The sequence below is a fragment of the Natator depressus genome, chromosome 7 (assembly GCF_965152275.1).
Source record: "Natator depressus isolate rNatDep1 chromosome 7, rNatDep2.hap1, whole genome shotgun sequence".
Classification (NCBI taxonomy): Eukaryota; Metazoa; Chordata; order Testudines; family Cheloniidae; genus Natator; species Natator depressus.
Genome location: NC_134240.1, coordinates 24,326,567 through 24,347,525, shown reverse-complemented (window position 1 = coordinate 24,347,525; position 20,959 = coordinate 24,326,567). Strand labels below are relative to the sequence as shown.

The 20,959-nt window shown below is 44.0% G+C and overlaps 1 protein-coding gene across 2 annotated transcripts; it reads left to right on the top strand.

The window, feature by feature from the left end:
• The first annotated feature begins 8,110 nt into the window (after positions 1 to 8,110).
• LOC141991408 (protein SPMIP1) lies at positions 8,111 to 13,105 on the top strand. Of its 2 annotated transcripts, XR_012640362.1 has the most exons (3): positions 8,111 to 8,722; positions 9,965 to 11,310; positions 11,480 to 13,105. XR_012640362.1 is itself a non-coding variant. In XM_074959699.1 (2 exons), the coding sequence occupies exons 1-2, from the start codon at positions 8,266 to 8,268 to the stop codon at positions 10,081 to 10,083; spliced, it is 576 nt and encodes a 191-aa protein (XP_074815800.1). In that variant the 5' UTR covers positions 8,111 to 8,265; the 3' UTR covers positions 10,084 to 11,452. The 2 variants fall into 2 exon arrangements, 1 of the variants encoding a protein (XP_074815800.1); XM_074959699.1 differs by lacking the exon at positions 11,480 to 13,105 and having other exon boundaries at positions 9,965 to 11,452.
• Positions 13,106 to 20,959: the final 7,854 nt, after the last annotated feature.

Below are 20,959 nucleotides of genomic sequence, written 5' to 3'. Positions count from 1 at the left end.
TCTCTACACATTCCTCCTGGAGTGGTTGCTGCTGACCTCAGACCGCTGGGTCTTCAATACCATCTCCTGGGGCTATACTCTCCAATTTCTTTCTAACCCACCCTCCCTCCCCGTCCCTGTTCAGGGACCCCTCTCACGAGAGCCTACTCGAGCAAGAGGTGAGGCAGCTCCTTCACCTGGAAATGGTGGAGGTGGTGCTTGCGCAGTTCAGGTACAAAGGGTACTACTCCCACTATTTCTTTATCCTGAAGGCCAAAGGGGGCCTCAGGCCCATCCTTGACTTGCGAGGTCTAAACCAGTACATGGTCAAGTTCCACATGGTCTCCCTGGCCTCTATTATTCCCTCCCTGGATCCCAGAGACTGGTACACCACCCTTGATCTCCAGGATGCATACTTACACATTCATATATTCAAGGGCCACAGGCGTTTCCTTATGTTAGGACAGGAGCACTACCAGTTCACTGTCCTCCCGTTTGGCCCTCAACAGCACCCAGAGTCTTCACAAAGTGTATGTCTGTGGTGGCAGCCTTCCTCAGATGTCGGGGTAGGGGGGTCCAGATATTCCCCTATCTCGACGACTGGTTGGTCAAAGGTAGTTCCAGGTGGCAGGTACAGGACCACATAGTACTCCTCCTGCCCACATGCACCACACTGGGGCTGTTGGTAACCAACATCAAATCTACGTTGTAACCGGTAGAATGAATAGAGTTCATTGGCGCGATTCTTGACTTGACATCAGCCTTCCCTTCTGCCGGACAGGTACGAACCTTGAGGGATCTCATCAGGGCGATCACAAGGTTTCCTGTGACAACTGCCAGGGCGTGCCTCCAGCTCCTGGGTCACACGCAGCATGCACGTACGTGGTATGCCATGTCAGACTCAGAATGCGGCCCCTTCGGCTCTGGCTGGCCTCGACGTTCTCCCAGTCCAGAGACAAGTTGGACAAAGTCCTCACCATGCCAGAGACTGTACTAGCTTCCGTCCTTTGGTGGACCACCCCGGAGAATATGCTCTGAGGGGTCCTGTTCAGGAGCTGCTCCCCAACCATAGAATTGGTGTCGGATGCATTGGACCTGGGGTGGGGAGCCCATGTGGTCCTGGAAAAAATTAAGACAGACAAGGCTCGCGTCCTCCTAATCGCCCCGGCATGGCCCAGACAACACTGGTACGGGACTCTGACAGACCTGTCCATTGCCTCCTGTGGCCACTGCTGACCCGCCCAGACCACCTCTCTCAGGACCAAGGTTGCCTCCTCCACCCCAACCTTGCAGCCCTCCACCTCATGGCGAGGTCACTCAATGGTTAGACCAAGAGGAAAGGACCTGCTCGGAGGGCGTCCAGCGAGTCCTCCCGGAAAGCAGGAGGCCCTCCAGAGGTCAGGCTTACCTGGCAAAATGGTCAAGGTTCTCTCGATGGGCCGCCAATCGCGGCATCTCACCAGTGGCTGCTCCGTTCCAGCTAATACTGGACTACCTCCTTCATCTCCAAGCCTAAGGTCTAGCGCCCTCATCTGTCAAAGTGCCTCTGGCAGCCATATCGGCCTTCCACTCGCCTGTGCAAGGCCATGCAGTATTTTCTTATGCCATGACCGGTCGATTCCTTGGATCATCTATTTCCTTATGTTAGGCCCCCTGTTCCACAGTGGGACCTGAACTTCGTTCTGGCCAGGCTGACAGGGCCTCCATTTGAGCCACTTGCCACATGCTTCTGGTCCCACCTTTCATGGAAAGTAGCCTTTCTTGTGGCAATCACCTCTGCTAGGAGGGTCTCAGAGCTCTGGGCCCTGACCTCTGAACTCCCATATATGGTTTTCATAAAGACAAGATCTAGCTCCTGCCCACACCCTTTGTTCCTCCCCAAGGTGGTCTCTGCCTATCATATAAACCAGGACATTTTTCCTTCTGGTACTCTGTCCCAAGCCTCATGCATCTAGTGAGGCGCGCCGTCTCTACATGCTAGATGTGAGATGGGTTCTGGCTTTTTACCTGGAACAGACAAAACTGTTCAGGAAGTCTACTCAGCTGTTTATTGCCACTGCTGAACAAATGAAGGGTCAGCCGATCTCCACTCAGCGGCTTTCCAGCCGGATCACTTCGTGTATCCGTACTTGTTACTACCTGGCGGGAGTTCCCCCACCACCAATTGTAAGAGCGCACTCAACAAGGGCGCAAGCCTCGTCAGCCACCTTTCTAGCTCACACCCCTATTCAGGACATTTCTAGAGCTGCAACATGGTCTTTGGTGCACATGTTCACCTTGCATTATGTGATCGTCTCCCAGACCAGGGAGGATGCCGGGTTTGGCAGGGCAATGCTCCATCCCGAGTGTCTGTGAACTCCTACCCACCTCCTACAGGTATAGCTTGGGAATCACCTACTGTGGAATGCGCATGAGCAATCACGAGAAGAAGAAAAGACAGTTACCTTTTCCATAACTGGTGTTCAAGATGTGTTGCTCATGTCCATTCCACATCCCATCCTCCTTCCCCTCTGTCAGAGTTGTCTGGCAAGAAGGAACCGGGGTGGGAGGAGCGCACCCTTATACAGCACCATGGCGGTGCTGCTCCAGGGGTCGGTAGGGGTGCTCCCCTACGGGTACTGCGAGGGGAAAAACATCCAACACCGGTGCACATGGCGAGCATGCACACCTACTGTGGAATGGACATGAGCAACACATCTCAAAGAACACCAGTCACGGAAAAGGTAACTGTCTTTTCTTCTGATCCCAAAGGACTAGCCACACACCCAGGTCAATATATACCTTAGATCTTACCCAAAAATCATGCTGATGCCAATCCTTTAGTATCTAAAATCTAAAGGCTTATTTATAAAAAGAAAGAAAAGTATGTTGAGTTAAAATTACATATAGTAATGGCAAAGTTCTTGGTTCAGGCTTGTAGCAGAGATAGAATGAACTGCTCGCTTAAGTCAAGCCTCTGAAGTACATCTACAGCGTGAATGGGTCATTCAGTCCATTGTTTAGAGCTTCAGTTTGTAGCAAAGTTCCTCGAGAGATAAGAAGCAGGATTGAAGACAAAATGGAGGTGTTTCCGGGGCCTTTTATAGCTTTTGCCATGTGGAGGACATCCCATTGTTCTTACTGTGGAAAATCACAACAACAAGATGGAGTTTGGAGTTACACAGGCAAGTCACATGTCCATGAATTTCCACTAGTCACAGCAGGAAATTTCAAATATAGATAGGTGTCTCCCATTGTCCATTATCAGTTAAATGTTTTCAATGGACCACTCAATTTGAATAGCCGCTCCAAGATGTGCTGGCTAATTACTTCATGGGTGTTACCCCAGAAGCAAACATTTGAAATCCAGGTATAAAGCGAAAACTTATAACTTTTAAATACAAAAATGATACATGCATACAGGTATCATAATCATAACCAGCAAATCATAACCTTTTCATAGACACCTCACTTGACAACCTTTGTACAATATTTGCTGCAAATATATAACAGTGGTTGCAACAATGATCCATATGGTCATGTTCTAATCAGATAATGTTACAAGCCATCCTCCGTGAAGGTGGTTAACAGGGTGGGGGGCCTGTACACCTCACAGCTGTGTATAACTCCAGCTGTCATTTGACAAGCTGTCTGGGGATGTGGATTGTTGAGAAATGGAAAAATTTGCAGCGAGCCTACAAGAATGTGCAGTGGGAGCTTGGGGAGGGCACGGGAAAGAATTCTGCACTTTCTGCAATCGGGGCTGGGCACAAATCAGGTCACTCTGCAGTGTAATGAGAGAATACAACATATCTGTCTGATGCTCCAGAACATTGATTAGCCTCCCTAGGGAAAGCATTATTCTCTTTTTGGTCTCAGTTCTCTTCCTCTTCGTCATGGTTTCTCTCCATTTATTTTTATCATGTGTCTCTGCTTGGGAGTGCAGACTCACCTCACGAAACATGTCTGCCTTAGTGCATCTTGGCCTCTTTTTTATGCGTCACAGACAGTCTGCTACAGTGGGGGGGTCTTCCACAGTCATTTCTGGGGAGGCAAAAGCAACACATTACTGTGAAACACACATCCAGGAATCACTGCGTACATTGCAATACACCCCTGGTAAGAAATCACTGTCTTGGTGACAAAAGTCAAGCACCTACAGTGCACAGGAACCCAGCAATGGTGAGGGAACGCAGGGTGAGAAGGTTTATTGCAAACACCGGTTCTGAAAAGGGCTAGCATGAAGGGAGGACACACACAAACACCTTAGTACTTTTCTGTGCCTTCTACCTGCCTTATGCATTGACAAAGCAAAGCAACTTACCAGAGCTCTGCTCTCCTGCCTCTGCCTCAGCAGCTAGTGGCCGCTCACACTGGCTGGACGCCTACAGAGCGGAGAGGGGCCCTGAGTGCAGGCAGCAACAGGCTCCACAGCTTCCTCAGCCTACTCCTCTTCATCTCTGACCTTCTCCTCCTGGTTAGGGCCACTAGCCACTGCCTGCAGACATGCAGAAGTATCCATCTTAGCTCTGCACTGCTGTGTGTCCCTGTTATGCCCCTTCTCCTGCAAGCTGCGTGCAATCTGCTCGTAGGTATTGAAATTCCTACGGCTGGAACGCAGCTGGCACTGCACAGCCTCCTCTCCCCAAACACTGGTCAGGTCCAGTAGCTCGGCATTGCTCCAAGCAGGGGATAGTTTGCTAGCAGTCATGGTCACCTGGCCAGAAGAGCACTCGCAACAGGAAAGGGAGTTTTTCAAACTTCCCGGGGCTTTATGTGGGGAGGAGCGGATCTCCATTTACCTGGCGCCAGAGCAGCAGAGGTGCTGGCCAGAGTGGTCACTTTTGGCACTGGGGGATATCCCCTGGAGGCCAAAAGGTGTTTACACAGGAAGAACGTGTCTTCACTTTCCCATCACCGCAAAAGGATCAGCGGTAAGAACTGTACGCCTCTCATAGTGGTGGTTTTCTGTTTGCAGTGAAACTTCTGAGTTTTAATCCCAAAAGTCTGATGAAGTGAGCTGTAGCCCACGAAAGCTTATGCTCTAATAATTTGTTAGTCTCTAAGGTGCCACAAGTACTCCTGTTCTTTTTGCGGATACAGACTAACACGGCTACTACTCTGAAACCTGTCATTAACAAGTGTAGATACTCCCATGGTTTTTGCGCAAAAAAGGGACGTTTTGTGCTTTTAAATGGCACGTGTAGACATGCCCTTAGTTTACAAAACTCTTGATTTATATTTGGAGGGATGACTCCTCCATTCTCACCTATTATTTCTATTTTAGTGAATAAAACTGTTTTCTTCCCACTTCTGTCATTCACAGCTCCCTGCTTCCCAGTAGAGATGAAGGAGGAAAGAAGCTGTACAGCAGAATAAGAAATTTCTCACCTGGTAACTGTCTGTCAGCCGCTGCTCTCCTCATTCCTCCCACCCTGGTAATCTGGTAAATGACCAGAATACAAACTGAAATTTGACATCATTGTCTTAAGGTTAATGAATATAACACGTTGGTGTCTTAATGCTAATGGTTGCTGGAGAATTTCTAAAGCTTTGCAAGAACTCTTCTGGTGGCCTGACTTGAAAGTGAGGGCTTAGTTCTAGGTTTCAGAGTTCTAGAGGCACCGGAAACAACATTGGCCATCTCCAAATTCCAGAGGGGGGCATTACCCATTAGCGATGAATGAGGAGAAAAGCTGCTAACAAAATGATCAGGTAATAAATTTCTCATCTGTGTATACATACAAACATGACAATAGTAATAAAAACATTGCTTAAGTCTTTTGTTTAATTCTGGGTGCTATAGATTTTACTCACGAGCTATTTATCTCCCCCTATAAAATGAGAAAAGACAGGAAAATTGTATCAAAATGAACCATAGTTTGAAGTAGTACTTGAAATGTTTATATTCTATCCACAGTTCCATAGGACAATGGTAATAGCAACATCAAAGGCTTACAAACAGGCTTACTTAATACTGTAGTCTTATTTACTGTGCAAACTAAACCCAAGTGCCCTCATAATGAAAAGGAATGTTTATGCTCTAAGGAATGGAAGCTCCGTGTATCACTAAGTCACTGATCTTGCAGTTGACTCGATGGAAGTGTCCCTGTTCCTATGCAGAGCCCCACTGAAGTCAACGAGACTGCATGCACTCACAGCACTCAGTTGCAGATGTGGGGGCCTAAAATACATAATCATTTCAAAGTAATCTAAAAACAATAACCAGTGGCGGTGTAGGCACTTGCACAATTATGAGCTGTGTGATAACGCCGTTGCACAACTAAAACTTGCCGTCTCACATGGTTAAATGATTAAAATGAAGGAATTTGACTGAAAACGAACACTGGGCTCTTTGTAATGACATGGATTGAAGTGGGTAGCATCAATGTTTAAAACAAGTTTTTTAAAAAAACAACCAACCCTCACCTACTAGATCAGGTGTCGCAGTTTATAACAGTAAAAGACATTCCACGTGGTGTTTGTGGGCCTTTTGTGTTTATCCTGGCTCCAGTTACACCCTTTTTTTAACCAAAATTTGAAAAAATGCCAGAAGCCTAGTTTTAAAAACAATGCTGCTTCTGTAATCACTGCTGGAATACCCCGGCCTCATCAGTGGGATTTCAGGAGTGGGGGAGGGTGGGTGACCAGCCACTTTCTCCTGGAGTAATCCACACATGCAGTAGATTTGACATTAACAACACCACCAGCCTCTGCCCCTTCCTGACCAAAACAAATGGGCATTTTTTTGTTTGGCTTCATTGTATGTGGTATAATGAATGTTGTGAAAACAAAGTCTCATGTTGATTGTAGGAGGAAACTTATTAAATGGCAAAACTCTCTCAAATGTTTTTTTATAGAAGTCAAATGTCCCCTATTTGCTGTGGGTGTCTTTTTTTGTGTTGTACACAAAAGCTGTATTGTATTCTCTGCTGTGCTCTTAGGCACAACAATTTCAAAAGGGACAATTCAGCGGTTCATGAAAGTGTTATTTAAGACACTTCACTCCTTTTTTTTAATTATAGTTCACTGTGAAATTCTTGAAATTCAGGAGGAGATTTGGAATTTGGAACTTAATTAGTGGCTAAACTCCAGGGCCTAAATATTTCTACTTCATTATGGGTGTGGTTGCTGTCTCACTCTGATTAAAGGATAAAAGAAAAAAGTTGCATGGATTTATTTCTCCACACAGCCTCCCTTTTCTTTTTATGCTCCCTGGAATAAGGATTCTAAAATTTTGTGATCATGAGGATTCCATTTATAGCTTTACCGGAGTCTGCTGTCCACACATGTAGTAATTTGTTTTAAGTATTTTTTTAAAATAGAAGATCTAGCCAGTGTGTATGTGTATTGTACTCTCTTTGGCAGGAAAATATCAGTTAGTAAGGAAAGAGATCTCCTTTACCTGTCTTCCAGTGGGACTTGATCCATGCCTGTGGCAATTGTTATAACCGGCATCATAGATATGGTCCTTCAGTGACTGGAAACTTCTATAACAAACTCAGAATCAGTCAAAACTTGCCCTGTTCTGATTTGCATTATGCACCTGGCACCGAGAGCAGGTTCCACCCAGGGCCAATGTCTAGTTCCACCAGGAAGTTAGGGGAAACCCAGAAACTCTTTTGGAGTTGATCCCAAACACAGTGAAACTGGTAGTTTCTGTCGAGTTTTGCTCTGAGTTTTTGGTTTGGTTCAAACCCACACAAATAAAACCCATGGAACTCAAGTTTCTCACAAATCCCTTGCACACGCACACTTGCTGGGTGCAATACTGGCCCTATTCAGGTCAGAGGGAGTTTTGCTGTTGATGTCAGTAGAATCAGGATCTAGCCCTTTGCTTTTCCCCTGCTGCACAGCAAGGTGCTAATAAGATCTGCACAAGATTTCAACTGCTCCAAAGGGTGGGTTATTGTGGGGGTATTTTATGCTTGGGAGTGGACATGAATTGTAATGCTGCTGTTTCCAAGATTCACAAACTCTGCAGCCACAGGGAGCTGGTGGGTGGGTAACTAGTTCCACCTGTTGGCTGACCCCAACCTGCAGCTCATCTGGATTTTTGCTTGAGGGGTACTAAAGGGCTCACTGACACCTCTTTAAATATTCTGTTCAATATCCAGAGAAGCTGAGACGAAGGGAGAGTGCAGTGCCCCTTCTCCTCCACTTCCTCTGAGGTGGCTGTAACTTGAGACCCTGCTCCTCTGGCTCCTGCGTGCCCGTCTCCTTGGACACCAGGGGCTGCAGGAACTAACTTGTACCAAACACACAGCAGCTAGCTGCTAGCTGCTAGCTAACCTCCTGCTCCAGGCCATGAGGGATCTACTGACCACAAGGGACCAGCACCGCTGGAAGGAATTGATTGAGAAAGAGGCTTTTAGCAGGGTCAGCTGGAAGGTAAAGTATGGGCACAAGTTCCCCAGGCTAGAGCCCTGCAGTGGCCCCAGGAGGAAATGTATTCTACCTGCTATCTGCCCTCCCAAGGAGCAGGAGAAGAGGCTTGGTCCCCCTAGGACCCAGGAGGAGGAAACTGGCTTTAAGAAGCAGGGGGAGGGGGTAAGCCTCCCCAGGAAGCAGGAGGATAAGGGTCAGGAGCCCCTTCTTAAGGAAATGAGACCTGCCACCCCCAAGACCAAGCATCTGCTGTACCAGGGCATCTCCCAGGAAGGCCAAGGGAGGCACCTGTACCTGCAGGAGAGAAAGCTGAAGAGTCCTGAGGAGAAATTCCACTATCCAGTCCTGTCATCCTGGGAGTATGGCTGGCGCTTAGGTAAGGTGGAAGGCTGCCAAAAGAATAATTGTTTGGGTTGGAAATTTAACACTAGCTAATGTTCTTCAACCCGTTTCTTCTCTGTCTACCCCAACCCCCTGCTTCTTGGATCCAGCTGGAACACAAATAACAAAAGTAGTTAATCCAAAATGTTTCCCTCTAGTTACTAGCTGATCTCTCTAGCTATGATTCAGCAAGTGCCTACACATGTGTTTAACTTTACTCGCCGGAGTCATCCCATGGATGTCAGTGGGCCTGCTCATGAGAGTAAAGTTAAGCATGTTTCTACTGCCAGGACATAATTTTCTATATCTCCTTCTCACTTGACCCCAGTGCCTAACCAGCTGGGGTTTGTATATTTAATTTTTTTAAAGTCAGTGTGTTCAGTGTGTGGTGTGATGAAAAATGTAGCAGAACATCAATTCTTCCATGCAGAGAGAAGGATACGAAAGGAAGGGGGCTTGAGAGAGGAGGGGGCTCGGTGTGGACCCTTTCTGTTCCTGGCTAAAATCCCAACCAGCAACAAACCCAGAAGGCAATCTGCCAAGGGCCCCAGTACAGTCTGGTCTTTTTCCGTCACTGGTGGAACACGTGCATGCATTTTGTACATTACATTTTAAAAGTATCTGATGAAAGCTTACCAAAGCTTAGGTCATTCAGAGTCAAGAGCCTCACTCTTATTAACATACCGAGTTGCAATCTTACAGGGGATCCAAATAGGGCACAACGCAACCAGTACACTATGGGGGGGCGTTGTGCTAGGCTGAAAACCTCCTGTGAAGTTTTGATTTCATTGGAGTTGAAGGTACTCTGTGCTTTGCAGGATTGGGCCCAATATGCTGACCAAACTAAGGTCACTTTCAGCTTTGCCTCTGCCCTTTCATAATATCAGTGTAATTATCAGAGCAACAAGGTGGGCGAGGTAATATCTTTTATTGGACCAACTTCTGTTGGCGGATGAGACAAGCTTTCAAACTTACACAGAGCTCTTCTGCAGGTCTGGGGAAAGTAGTCCGAATGCTCAGACTCTGAGCACATTTCCCAGACCTGAAGAAGAGCTGTGTGTGGCTGGAAAGCTTGTCTCATCCGCCAACAGAAGTCGGTCCAATAAAAGATATCACCTTACCTGCCTTGTCTCTCCAAAATCCCATGACCGACACTGCTACAACACCACCGCATACAATAATGTAATTGTCAGACTGTTTCAGACGTAAAAGCTAATCAAATGTGCTTATTTTTCAGGAGACGTTATTACTGAAATCAAGGCTCCACTTCATGCCAGGTCTGGAATTGTAAAGGATACTTTCTACATCAGAAGTGGAGTCTTCCATCATCCATCAAAAAGTGACAGGCTGTCGTGAGCTTTGGTGTTTGTTACAAACATTAGAAATGCAAAACTCCGTGCTGTTGCCGAGTGTGACTGGTTTTATGTCAGATCTGCTAACTCTGTAATTATTTCCCTCTTTAATTATTTCTGTGGGAGACCAGTTTAAGGTTTCTAATTCAGAACCTGCTCTAGTCTCTGTCTATTTTTAACTTTCTAATGTATTCATTTGAAACTAATTTTGTTTTATTTTCCGGCTGTCTTCTGGATTTAAATGTACCTGCAACATAGACCCTGTAACTTTATTACTCTAAGGTAGAAAACTTTGGAGTTTTCACTTTGTTTCCTTGTCTAGGTTATCACATTAAAAAATTTAAAGAGCCCGTCTACAGCTGAACAATCATAGTTCCACAGCGGTGACTTGGGCAGAACTAAACAACACAAAACCGAGTGAAATAAAATCCATTCAGTGAAAGTGATAATAAATTTCTAGGTAGTAATATGTCTAAAAGATCACTCCTTTTAAATATTTTGTTTAATTTTATATAGCATCTAATATCCCCACAAATAACCTTAGCATTTGACTGAAATTTGATAGTAGCAGGAAGTCTCCTTTAATTGTTTCCAGGCCTATGAATTACTAGAGAAACTAATATTGTGGATCCCTGATGATGAGCTTGTTCAAAAACAAAACAGCACTTTACCTTGAGACAACTGTGTATTTTTGTGGTATAAGCACAGATGTGGGAGACAGGAACACAAGTTCCCCTCTTTGCTCTGATACTGATTGTGTCTCTGACTTTGGGTAAGTCATGCAACCTCTCTGCCTCAGTCTTCTTTCCCTGTGATAAGGGGAAAGCTCTTTACCTAAGTACGTTGAGGGTTGGGGTGATGCGTGTTAGTCAATGCTCTGAAAAGCACTTGAAAAATGAAAAGTAGTTAACAATCTTTTGTCTTCAGAATCATCCAGTCTCATAGACCTTTGTTCTTTACCCAGTTTTTCTCTGTAGTTACTTTAGATCATTTCTTTTACCTCCTTCACCTGGTTTCCAATTTCAGTCCGTAAGCTAACCTTTAGCAACTAGTTTACAGGTCTGTCTCCTCTTCCCCTCTCCCACGGGGAGAAAGCCATGAGAGGTGCCAGGGAACTTGAGGGCTGCATAGTAGAAGATGCGGAGGGGGCACCGTGATGATTAATGCTGCTTCTGGTTGCATATTAACTCGACTGGATTTGTGCTCAGAAATCTTGAGATCAGCCAGGGAAGTTGCACAAGGCTTCTAACCCCCCTGCTCCTCCCACACATGGCTCCACTGCCTAAATCCACCAAGCACCAGGGGTTCTCAGAGGCAAGAATAATTCTATAAAGCTGCAAAAAGAAAAGGAGTACTTGTGGCACCTTAGAGACTAACAAATAAATTGGTTAGTCTCTAAGGTGCCACAAGTACTCCTTTTCTTTTTGCGGATACAGACTAACACGGCTGCTACTCTGAAATCTATAAAGCTGGTATCCCAAACCCCATAGACGTTCACACTCCTCCTGTACGCCCATCCTAGCCAGGTTTACTAGAGCGGGGTCACTTCTTCTCCTGGAGGCAGATTGAACAATCCAGTCCCAAGAAATTTCAGTCCATATTACTGGCTGCACGGAGTGTTGCTTTACAAGGTACTTTGTGACGATCACTAGGTTGTTAGGCTGAACAGAGTCTGAGGGGGATGGCACATTATGGCCCAACTGTTGCAGGGTCTTCATCTATCTCTGCATCTGCTTTCTTTAAGAACGTGTCTGGCGATCATACTAAATCTCAGAAGATGAGGCTGAAACCTGAAGTCAAAAACTACATTTAACACTCAAAAGTAGCTGAAGAGCCTCTGAGAGTCCAGTAACTTGGAGAAAGGAGAACAGCAAATAATATTCTACAAGAAATAGTATCGTGCAGTTGTTATCCTGGGAGCCCCTGTGTGAAGTGTAGGAATTCAGCATCTAACCCAGATATGCCCATGTCTCTAGAAAAAATTCATTGGTACAAAAGCCTTGAAATGTCCAACTACCTGATTCCTATTAGTAAATCTTTATTTTTTTAGAGAATTTCCCGTATATTATGGCAACTTGGAAATATGAAGGCACCTTTAACAAGCATTTATTAATATGTTCTGTGAAGTTTTCTGTTCCAAGGAAAAACTATGAATCTTCCAAGTTTTCCTGGCATTGCACATGCATTCCTGGTACTAACAGGGGAAAAAAACCCACCTCAGCATTCTTTCAGTCATTCATTGAAATGCCCGTGTTTCAGTACTGGTACCTCCTTGAGAGTCAAAGAGGAAGTAGAATGACTTGCCAAACTAATTTTTCATCATAAGTCCACACTAACAATTAATAATCAATAGGGCTCTTTTATTTTAAAAAGTTATCACAAGAGCGCCGTTGCATTACAGCATCTGTTTCTTGCCAGACATCCACTTTGTGTTGCTTCCCAAAGGATCTTTGGGAACAGGCCTTTAAATTTCATTTTGGAATTTGTCAGATTTTTAGTGTTGATTTATTTAACTAAATTGTGCATTCATATTTGTATGTACTGAACTGTATCAAAATTTTTTTAAAGCTAGCACTGTTACTAAATCCATTTTTACTAGGATTTAAAACTCATTTCACTCTGATTTTGCTAGGATTCATATTTTTCATAACAAATAGCCTAATGTATCTGACTTTTATTTTTGTTTTTAATTAAAAGGAAAAGTGTCTGTATGAGAAAGTGTCAATATTTGTGTTTGGCAGTTCTGTACCATCATTTAGCTGCTCCTTTGGAAGGCACCAGTTCTGCAGATATTTGTGCTGACCTTGAAGCAGGTGAGCAGTCCCACTGATTTCAATGGAGTGAAAGTTAAGCATGTGCAAAAGTGTCTGTAGGATCAGGGGCTATATCTGACAAAGTATAGCCTATTATTATTATTATTATTATTATTATCTTTTGTGTATGGGTTCACTGAAAATTGTGGTTGGTAAGATGATTGCATGGGCAAAAGTCGATGTTTCACAGGCCAATATTTATATAGTACATCACCATTAAATAGGTGTTTGTGACTCCATTGTCACAATTGATTTAAAACTGAACCTGTAACCTCTATATTTACAATTATACTTTATGTATAAGGCAATTGTACAATTATACTTTAAGTATAATTGTACAATAATTATACATAAATTATAAAGTATTATAAATTATTATACTTATCGTAATTTATTATAATAAGTTATTATACATTATTATAATTATACAATTATACTTTATGTATAATGGTGATTTTTATGGTCATAATGGAAATTAAAAGCAAGCTAGTGCCTGGAAAGGAAATTCACAGCTACATAATAAATAATGAAAGTGTTGTTGTATTAATTAACCCTTTAGAAGTCAAACTTGATAGGATGTGCTAATTAAGGCGTTGGTGTTCAGCAGTGAGAACTCCAAATCAAAGCCCACATGTTTAAACAGAAGTTGGATATAGATTTTTGGGGTGGGGGGAGGGATGGTTTGCTGGGACTTGTGCAGTAGCATAATTACATCCATCTTTCATAATGTTTACATTTGAAATACAAAATGCCCACGGTCAGACTGGAACTCTCTGAAAACCCCATGGAGAAGTCAGGAAATACCTCAAAGTTCTCCTTCCAGAACTTCCTCTGAATTTTTCTGGTGGTGAGTGATGCTGCTTGTCAAAGCAGGGGTTTGGACTCTAGAAGAATCCAACCTTGAGATAGCGACAAGGAGGTCAGGACTATCTGAATTGAGGCCATGTGCCATTGCACTGCCTACATAGCTCCAGTGTAAACATGTGCTCAGAGCTTCACCTGCTGGCTTCTGCCTGTCTCAGAATCCCCTTGAGGAGGCTTCCACAGCCCCTGGAAGCCCCTCTCAAGACTGAAGACAGATGAAGCTCAATCTGGTGATGCTCATGAGCCCTCCAGCCCCACTGAGGGTCTAGGAGAGAGAGGGTTTCTAGTCCTAAGGTGAAAAGGAGTACTTGTGGCACCTTAGAGACTAACAAATTTATTTGAGCATAAGCTTTCGTGAGCTGCAGCTCACTTTATCGGATGCATGCAGTAGAAAATACAGTGGGGAGATTTTGTATACACAGAGAACATGAAACAATGGGTGTTACCATACACACTGTAACGAGAGAGATCAGGTAAGGTGAGCTATTACCAGCAGGAGAGGAAAAAAAACTTTTGTTGTGATAATCAAGGTGCGCCATTTCCAGCAGTTGACAAGAACGTCTGAGGAATAGTCTGTAAGGAAGGATTGGACTGTCTCCCAAGATCTGTGAGAGTGATGGGTCGTCCTTCAGGATAGGTTGTAGATCCTTGATGATGCGTTGGAGAGGTTTTAGTTGGGGGCTGAAGGTGATGGCTAGTGGCGTTCTGTTGTTTTCTTTGTTGGGCCTGTCCTGTCGTAGGTGACTTCTGGGTACTCTTCTGAATCTGTCAATCTGTTTCTTCACTTCAGCAGGTGGGTATTGTAGTTGTAAGAATGCTTGATAGAGATCTTGTAGGTGTTTGTCTCTGTCTGAGGGGTTGGAGCAAATGCGGTTGTATCGTAGAGCTTGGCAGTAGACAAAGGATCATGTGGTGTGGTCTGGATGAAAGCTGGAGGCATGTAGGTAGGAATAGCGGTCAGTAGGTTTCCGGGATAGGGTGGTGTTTATGTGACCATCGCTTATTAGCACCGTAGTGTCCAGGAAGTGGATCTCTTGTGTGGACTGGTCCAGGCTGAGGTTGATGGGGAGATGGAAATTGTTGAAATCATGGTGGAATTCCTCAAGGGCTTCTTTTCCATGGGTCCAGATGATGAAGGTGTCATCAATATAGCGCAAGTAGAGTAGGGGCATTAGGGGATGAGAGCTGAGGAAGCGTTCTAAATCAGCCATAACAATGTTGGCCTACTGTGGGGCCATGCGGGTACGCATAGCAGTGCCGCTGATTTGAAGGTATACATTGTCCCCAAATGTGAAATAGTTATGGGTGAGGACAAAGTCACAAAGTTCAGTCACCAGGTTTGCCGTGACATTATTGGGGATACTGTTCCTGACGGCTTGTAGTCCGTCTTTGTGTGGAAAGTTGGTGTAGAGGGCTTCTACATCCATAGTGGCCAGGATGGTGTTTTCAGGAAGATCACTGATGGATTGTAGTTTCCTCAGGAAGTTACTGGTGTCTCGAAGATAGCTGGGAGTGCTGGTAGCATAGGGCCTGAGGAGGGAGTCTACATAGCTAGACAATCCTGTTGTCAGGGTGCCAGTGCCTGAGATGATGGGGCGTCCAGGATTTCCAGGTTTATGGATCTTGGGTAGCAGATAGAATACCCCAGGTCGGAGTTCTAGGGGTGTGTCTGTGTGGATTTGTTCTTGAGCAGATGGTGTAGTTTCTTTTGGTAACCCTCAGTGGGATCAAAGAGTAATGGCTTGTAGAAAGTGGTGTTGGAGAGCTGCCTAGCAGCCTCTTGTTCATATTCCGACCTATTCGTGATGACAACAGCACCTCCTTTGTCAGCCTTTTTGATTGATGTCAGAGTTGTTTCTGAGGCTGTGGATGGCATTGTGTTCTGCACGGCTGAGGTTATGGGGCAAATGATGCTGCTTTTCCACAATTTCAGCCCGTGCACGTCAGCGGAAGCACTCTATTTAGAAATCCAGTCTGTTGTTTCGACCCTCAGGAGGAGTCCCCCCAGAATCCATTGTTTCATGTTCTCTGTGTATATAAAATCTCCCCACTGTATTTCCTGCTGCATGCATCCGATGAAGTGAGCTGTAGCTCATGAAAGCTTATGCTCAAATAAATTTGTTAGTCTCTAAAGTGCCACAAGTACTCCTTTTCTTTTTGCGAATACAGAGTAACACGGCTGCTACTCTGAAACTAGTCCTATGGTGGCAGCTTGTGTGAGTCTCTCTGCATTGAGCTGAGTTTCCCACGTAATGCACTAGCATGATGCAAAAAGAAAAAGAGTACTTGTGGCACCTTAGAGACTAACCAATTTATTTGAGCAAAAGCTTTCGAGAGCTACAGCTCACTTCATCGGATGCATACTGTGGAAAGTGTAGAAGATCTTTTTATATACACACACAGCATATGAAAATACCTCCTCCCACCCCACTCTCCTGCTGGTAAGTGGGGTGGGAGGAGGTATTTTTTCATGCTGTGTGTGTATATAAAAAGATCTTCTACACTTTTCACAGTATGCAGCCGATGAAGTGAGCTGTAGCTCTCGAAAGCTTATGCTCAAATAAATTGGTTAGTCTCTAAGGTGCCACAAGTACTCCTTTTCTTTTTGCAAATACAGACTAACACGGCTGTTACTCTGAAACCTAGCATGATGCACTATTTTGGGTTCACAACACAGTAGGGGAAATGTGCTCAAAACAGTTTAATTGCGGAGGGGGGGACTTTAAATGCTGCTGAGAATATGTCAGTCAATAGGAGGTTTTTTGTTGTTTTTTTTAAACAAAACTCTTTAATAATTGGTTATGGTTAATGTATTTGTTGTCCAAGTTTGAAGACTAAATGTCAAAATGTTTGTGCATATAACACTGTTCTCTAGTTAGGTTTGGATTACTATTTTTATTTGAGTTGTTTATTACGGATGGTGAAGACCCAGGGTGAAATCTCGGCCCCCAGGAAATCAATGGGAATTTTCCATTGACTTCAGTGGGGCCCAGATTTTACCCAGAATTTATTTTCTTCGGGGTAATGAGAATTTCTGCCATTGCTCATCAATTTAAATTAAGCAGTGACTCTGGTATTTTGATTCAGCTACCAATGTAGCATGCTAAAAGTGAGTCTTATCTGAACATACTCAGCAGCTATACACCATCATGGCTAGTGTATATTTCTGCAAATTGTTTCCTGTTTCACACAGAGGGGGTTGCCCTCTTAAGAATCTGTGATTCACAGCTTTATTTCCTAGCTAAGCACACTGTGGGCAATAAGAAAATAGGGCAGGAGCAAAAAATGTGCCATCTTTGGTTCTAATACTCATTTATAGCCGATGTCGGGCTAGGGATGCTTCAAGGGATTAGCTGTACCTACTGAAGTATTGAACCTCCATGCTTGCATACAATCTATGTAAAATGTATACAAAGACGCATCTGGTGCCATAGTTGCACACCACCTGAAAATAATATTTCAGATTAATAATAAAAATGTGTTTGCCTTTTGTGTGGTCAATTTGCATGCTGTGCTTTTGACACCTGGAGGCATAAGAAATGTGTGCTCGAGCCAAAGAGACTCCACCGCTCCAGTTGGCTGGGGCAGGTTGCATTATTTGAAATGTTATAGAAATTTACCAAAGTTCCAAAATAGCCATTTGCAACAGTGCCACCAGGGGGTGCCCTACTAATATATATTACACAAATCCAAATATGTGTGTTGTGTGTAAAACAAACATGCCTGAAGAAGAAACTTGCAAATCCTGAACAGATGGTTTATTTACAGAGGGATAATGAAAACACTAACTGCATACAGATTATGTAGAGGAAAAAATATAAGTGATTCTTTGTGAATAAAGCCAGAGAAAAAACTAGTGGCTTTCTCTTTTTTTGTCGTCTTTTTCATTAGCTTGCTGACTGGAGAAAGAGTAGAGGGGACTAATAAATCCTGCATGATGAGAAAACCAGAATGAACTTCTGCACATCAGCATGTACTTTACTATTTCAATACTGTATCAGCATTGTACAGGAGAAATCTGCAATATGGACCATCAATGGCTGTAGAAAGATCAATTCCTGTTTTCAGACCTACTCACTGAAGCCCTGATTCTGCAAAGCAATTATGCGTGTGCTTCACTTTAAGCATGTGAGTAATCTCATTCATGTTTAGCAAAGCATGTGTTTAACTTCATTTGCTTAAAGTTAATAACGTAAGTGCTTGCATGCCTTGTTGAACAGGGATGAATTTGCTTGTGTACTTAAAGTTGAGCACAAGGTTGAGTGTCTTGCAGATCTGGGAACATAGAAAAAGCGGTTTGCATGCACCTTAGCTGTGGCCCAGCTCAAACTAAGGTTTGACCTCCTGCATAACACAGGCCATAGGACTTCTCTGAAATAATTCCTATATGAGCTAGAACATATCTTCTATAAAAACGCCCAAATCTGATGTTACCTTTTCTGAAGGGGCTTCTCCGTACTTCTCCCCTAAGGGGTCTCCTAGAGGCAGCTGGGGACAGTGGAGGTCCTGATGGTGTGGTTTCATTGGAACTGCATTTCCAGGGAGCAGAAGGAGGTTCTAGAGAGGCTTCCATGCCTAGGGATACCTTGGGATCTACATAGCTTGGGGGCAGGCTTGCAATCCATTTGGCCAGGGGAAAAGCAGGTCCCTTTCACTGATGGGATCGTGTGCGGGAGAGTCCACAAGGGGATCCTTGAAAAGCTTTCCTCCTCCCCAAATCCTCTGGGCATTCCCACAGGAGGGGGCAAGATACCCCTGTATTCTTACAGTATTCAAGCCAATAGGAGTTGAGAGCCCTTACCCTCACAAAAGATAACAGACACATAGCTAGCAAAAGTGTTGAGTGGCCATGCTGGGAGCATGGCATCTGGCACTGCCATGCTAAGAATGAGGACAGACCATGCTCCTGGGGAAGGAACGGGGCCCTGAAAGGTGAATGGAGGAAAAGGCTAGCTCATTTTAAATGTCAAAATATACTTTCCCGAGTCTGAAAGCAGATAGTTTTGATGGGAATGGATATTGTACAACTCCAGTCTCACACCTGGAATGAGGCAGCTCTGCAGGAATCACTCTTTTGTTAATATAATCTTTGCAATCCAAACTCAGGCAGTAATCCCATTGGAGACACTAGGAAATAACCTCATTGCAGACCATGGGAGTTTTTCTGGAGTCACAATTGCAGCACTGGGCTTTTAATTTTTTCTAATAAAATTTTATTTGCACTTTGTTCTTGCTCTGTTAGGATTGTTGCAGTGAAAACGTAGATTTTTAGCTCCAGAAATGCCTCTTTGTTTCTCGCTCAGCCATAATATTGGTCCTGGCCTGCTGAGGAGCAGGCCTCGGGGGGCCATTTTTGAAGCTATGAAAGCTTCATTTTCTAGTGCAAAAATCCTGTTTGATCATAAAGCGCAAGCGGCCTCATTCAGCTAAAAAGCTGATGAAGCCCAAGAGAAACGTATTTTGTCTACAGAATAAATCAAGAATGCTGTAAGCTTTTAAATTTTTAAAATCTGCTTTCCGGGAGAAAAAATAGATATTCCTCCCTCTGGTGAGGAAAGTGATGTAGTACACAAAATGTTAAGCATATTAAGATACATCTGTAATATTTTCTGTTAAATTTAAAGAGAACAACACAAGAACACTGATGTCCTATTCTATAGACCTATTGAAAGATCTCATAATATTACAAACCACTGAAACTTTGAATGCCTACTTTGCTGTCACCCCAACCCCAACGGATTATTATGAATCTGCGTAATATATCTTCTCGGAGCTCTGCAACAAAACCATCATGAACCCATCTGCATGAGCACTGTTTTGAGCATGAACATTTCTCTACAATTGCTAGAAGCTCCTCTAGACAATTGTATCTAAAGAGTGAAGTCAGGTGTCTTCATGTTTGAAGCCTGAATATTTATGACAATTTGTATTGTCTATCCCCCCACCCCCATTTTGCATCAAGGATTTTATTCAAGTTTACAACTGAAGACAAAGCATATAAAACACCTCAGTAAAATATTGTGATATTTTTGTGAGTACATTTGTCATTGCAGATTTCCATTTTTGTTATCTGAGTGATACTTATTTCTGTATACATTACTTTCTGAAAGCCACAAAGGAAATAGGAAATGTACAGTAAGTCTTGAGGTCCAGATGTTATGATGATTTTTGTAGAGTAACCTTTAAATGAAGCACAACTGGTATCAGATAGTGGCATTTAATAAAACTTACAATGCAAATAATTGTTCTAAATCTGGCTTTGTTTTGCCTTTAGTGCAGTATAACTAGGGCCCTGCCAAATTTACTGCCCTGAAAAACATGTCACAGACCATGAAATCTGGTCTCCCACCCCATGAAATCTGGTTTTGTGTGCTTTTACCCTATGCTATACTGATTTCATGGGGAGACCAGCATTTCTCATATTGGAGGTCCTGACCCAAAAGGGAGTTGCAGGAGGGTCGCAAGATTATTTTAGGGGGGGTCACAGTATTGCCACCCTTACTTTTGTGCTGCCTTCTGAGCTGGGCAGCCGGAGAGCGGCAGCTGTTGGCCAGGCGTCCAGCTCCGAAGGCAGCGCCCTGCCAGCAGCAGCGCAGAAGGAAGGGTGGCAATACCATACCATGCCATCCCTTACTTCTGCGCTGCTGCTGGCGGCGGCTTTGCCTTCAGAGATGGGCTCTTGGCCTGCAACTGCCCCTCTCCAGCTGCCCAGCTCTGATGGCAGCAGCCCTGCCAGCAGCAGCGCAGAAGTAAGGGTGGCAGTACCCCAACACACCCTCCCCCTCAACTCTTTTATGAGTCAGGACCCCTACAATTACAACACCCTGAACTTTCAGATTTAAATAGCTGAAATCATGAAATTTACAATTTTTAAATTCCTATGACCGTGAAATTGACCAACGTGGGCTGTGAATTTGGTAGGGCCCTAAGTATAATCAGGGAGATTATGGAACTGTGTCCCGTTAGGACTAATTCCTGCAGTAAGTTTAGTTTTTTCACATTGACTTGATCGATTATACTCTTAGCTTCTGTCTTCAGATCCATTCTCCACATGGAATAAGCTTCCTTGTTTTCCTTTTAAAAACAGTATCTTATTTGCCTTCCTTCCTGCCCCATCGTTCTGCCAATCTACAAAATACTTGAGAGCATTGACTTGGGAAGTAAGGGTGGTGTTCTTAATTAATTCCTCAAACTGCCCACTTA

Coding starts and splice junctions, on each gene's coding strand:
- LOC141991408 (XM_074959699.1), top strand. CDS start 8,266: ATGAGGGATCTACTGACCACAAGGGACCAGCACCGCTGGAAGGAATTG. Junction 8,723..9,964: donor GGAGTATGGCTGGCGCTTAG/GTAAGGTGGAAG, acceptor CTTATTTTTCAG/GAGACGTTATTACTGAAATC.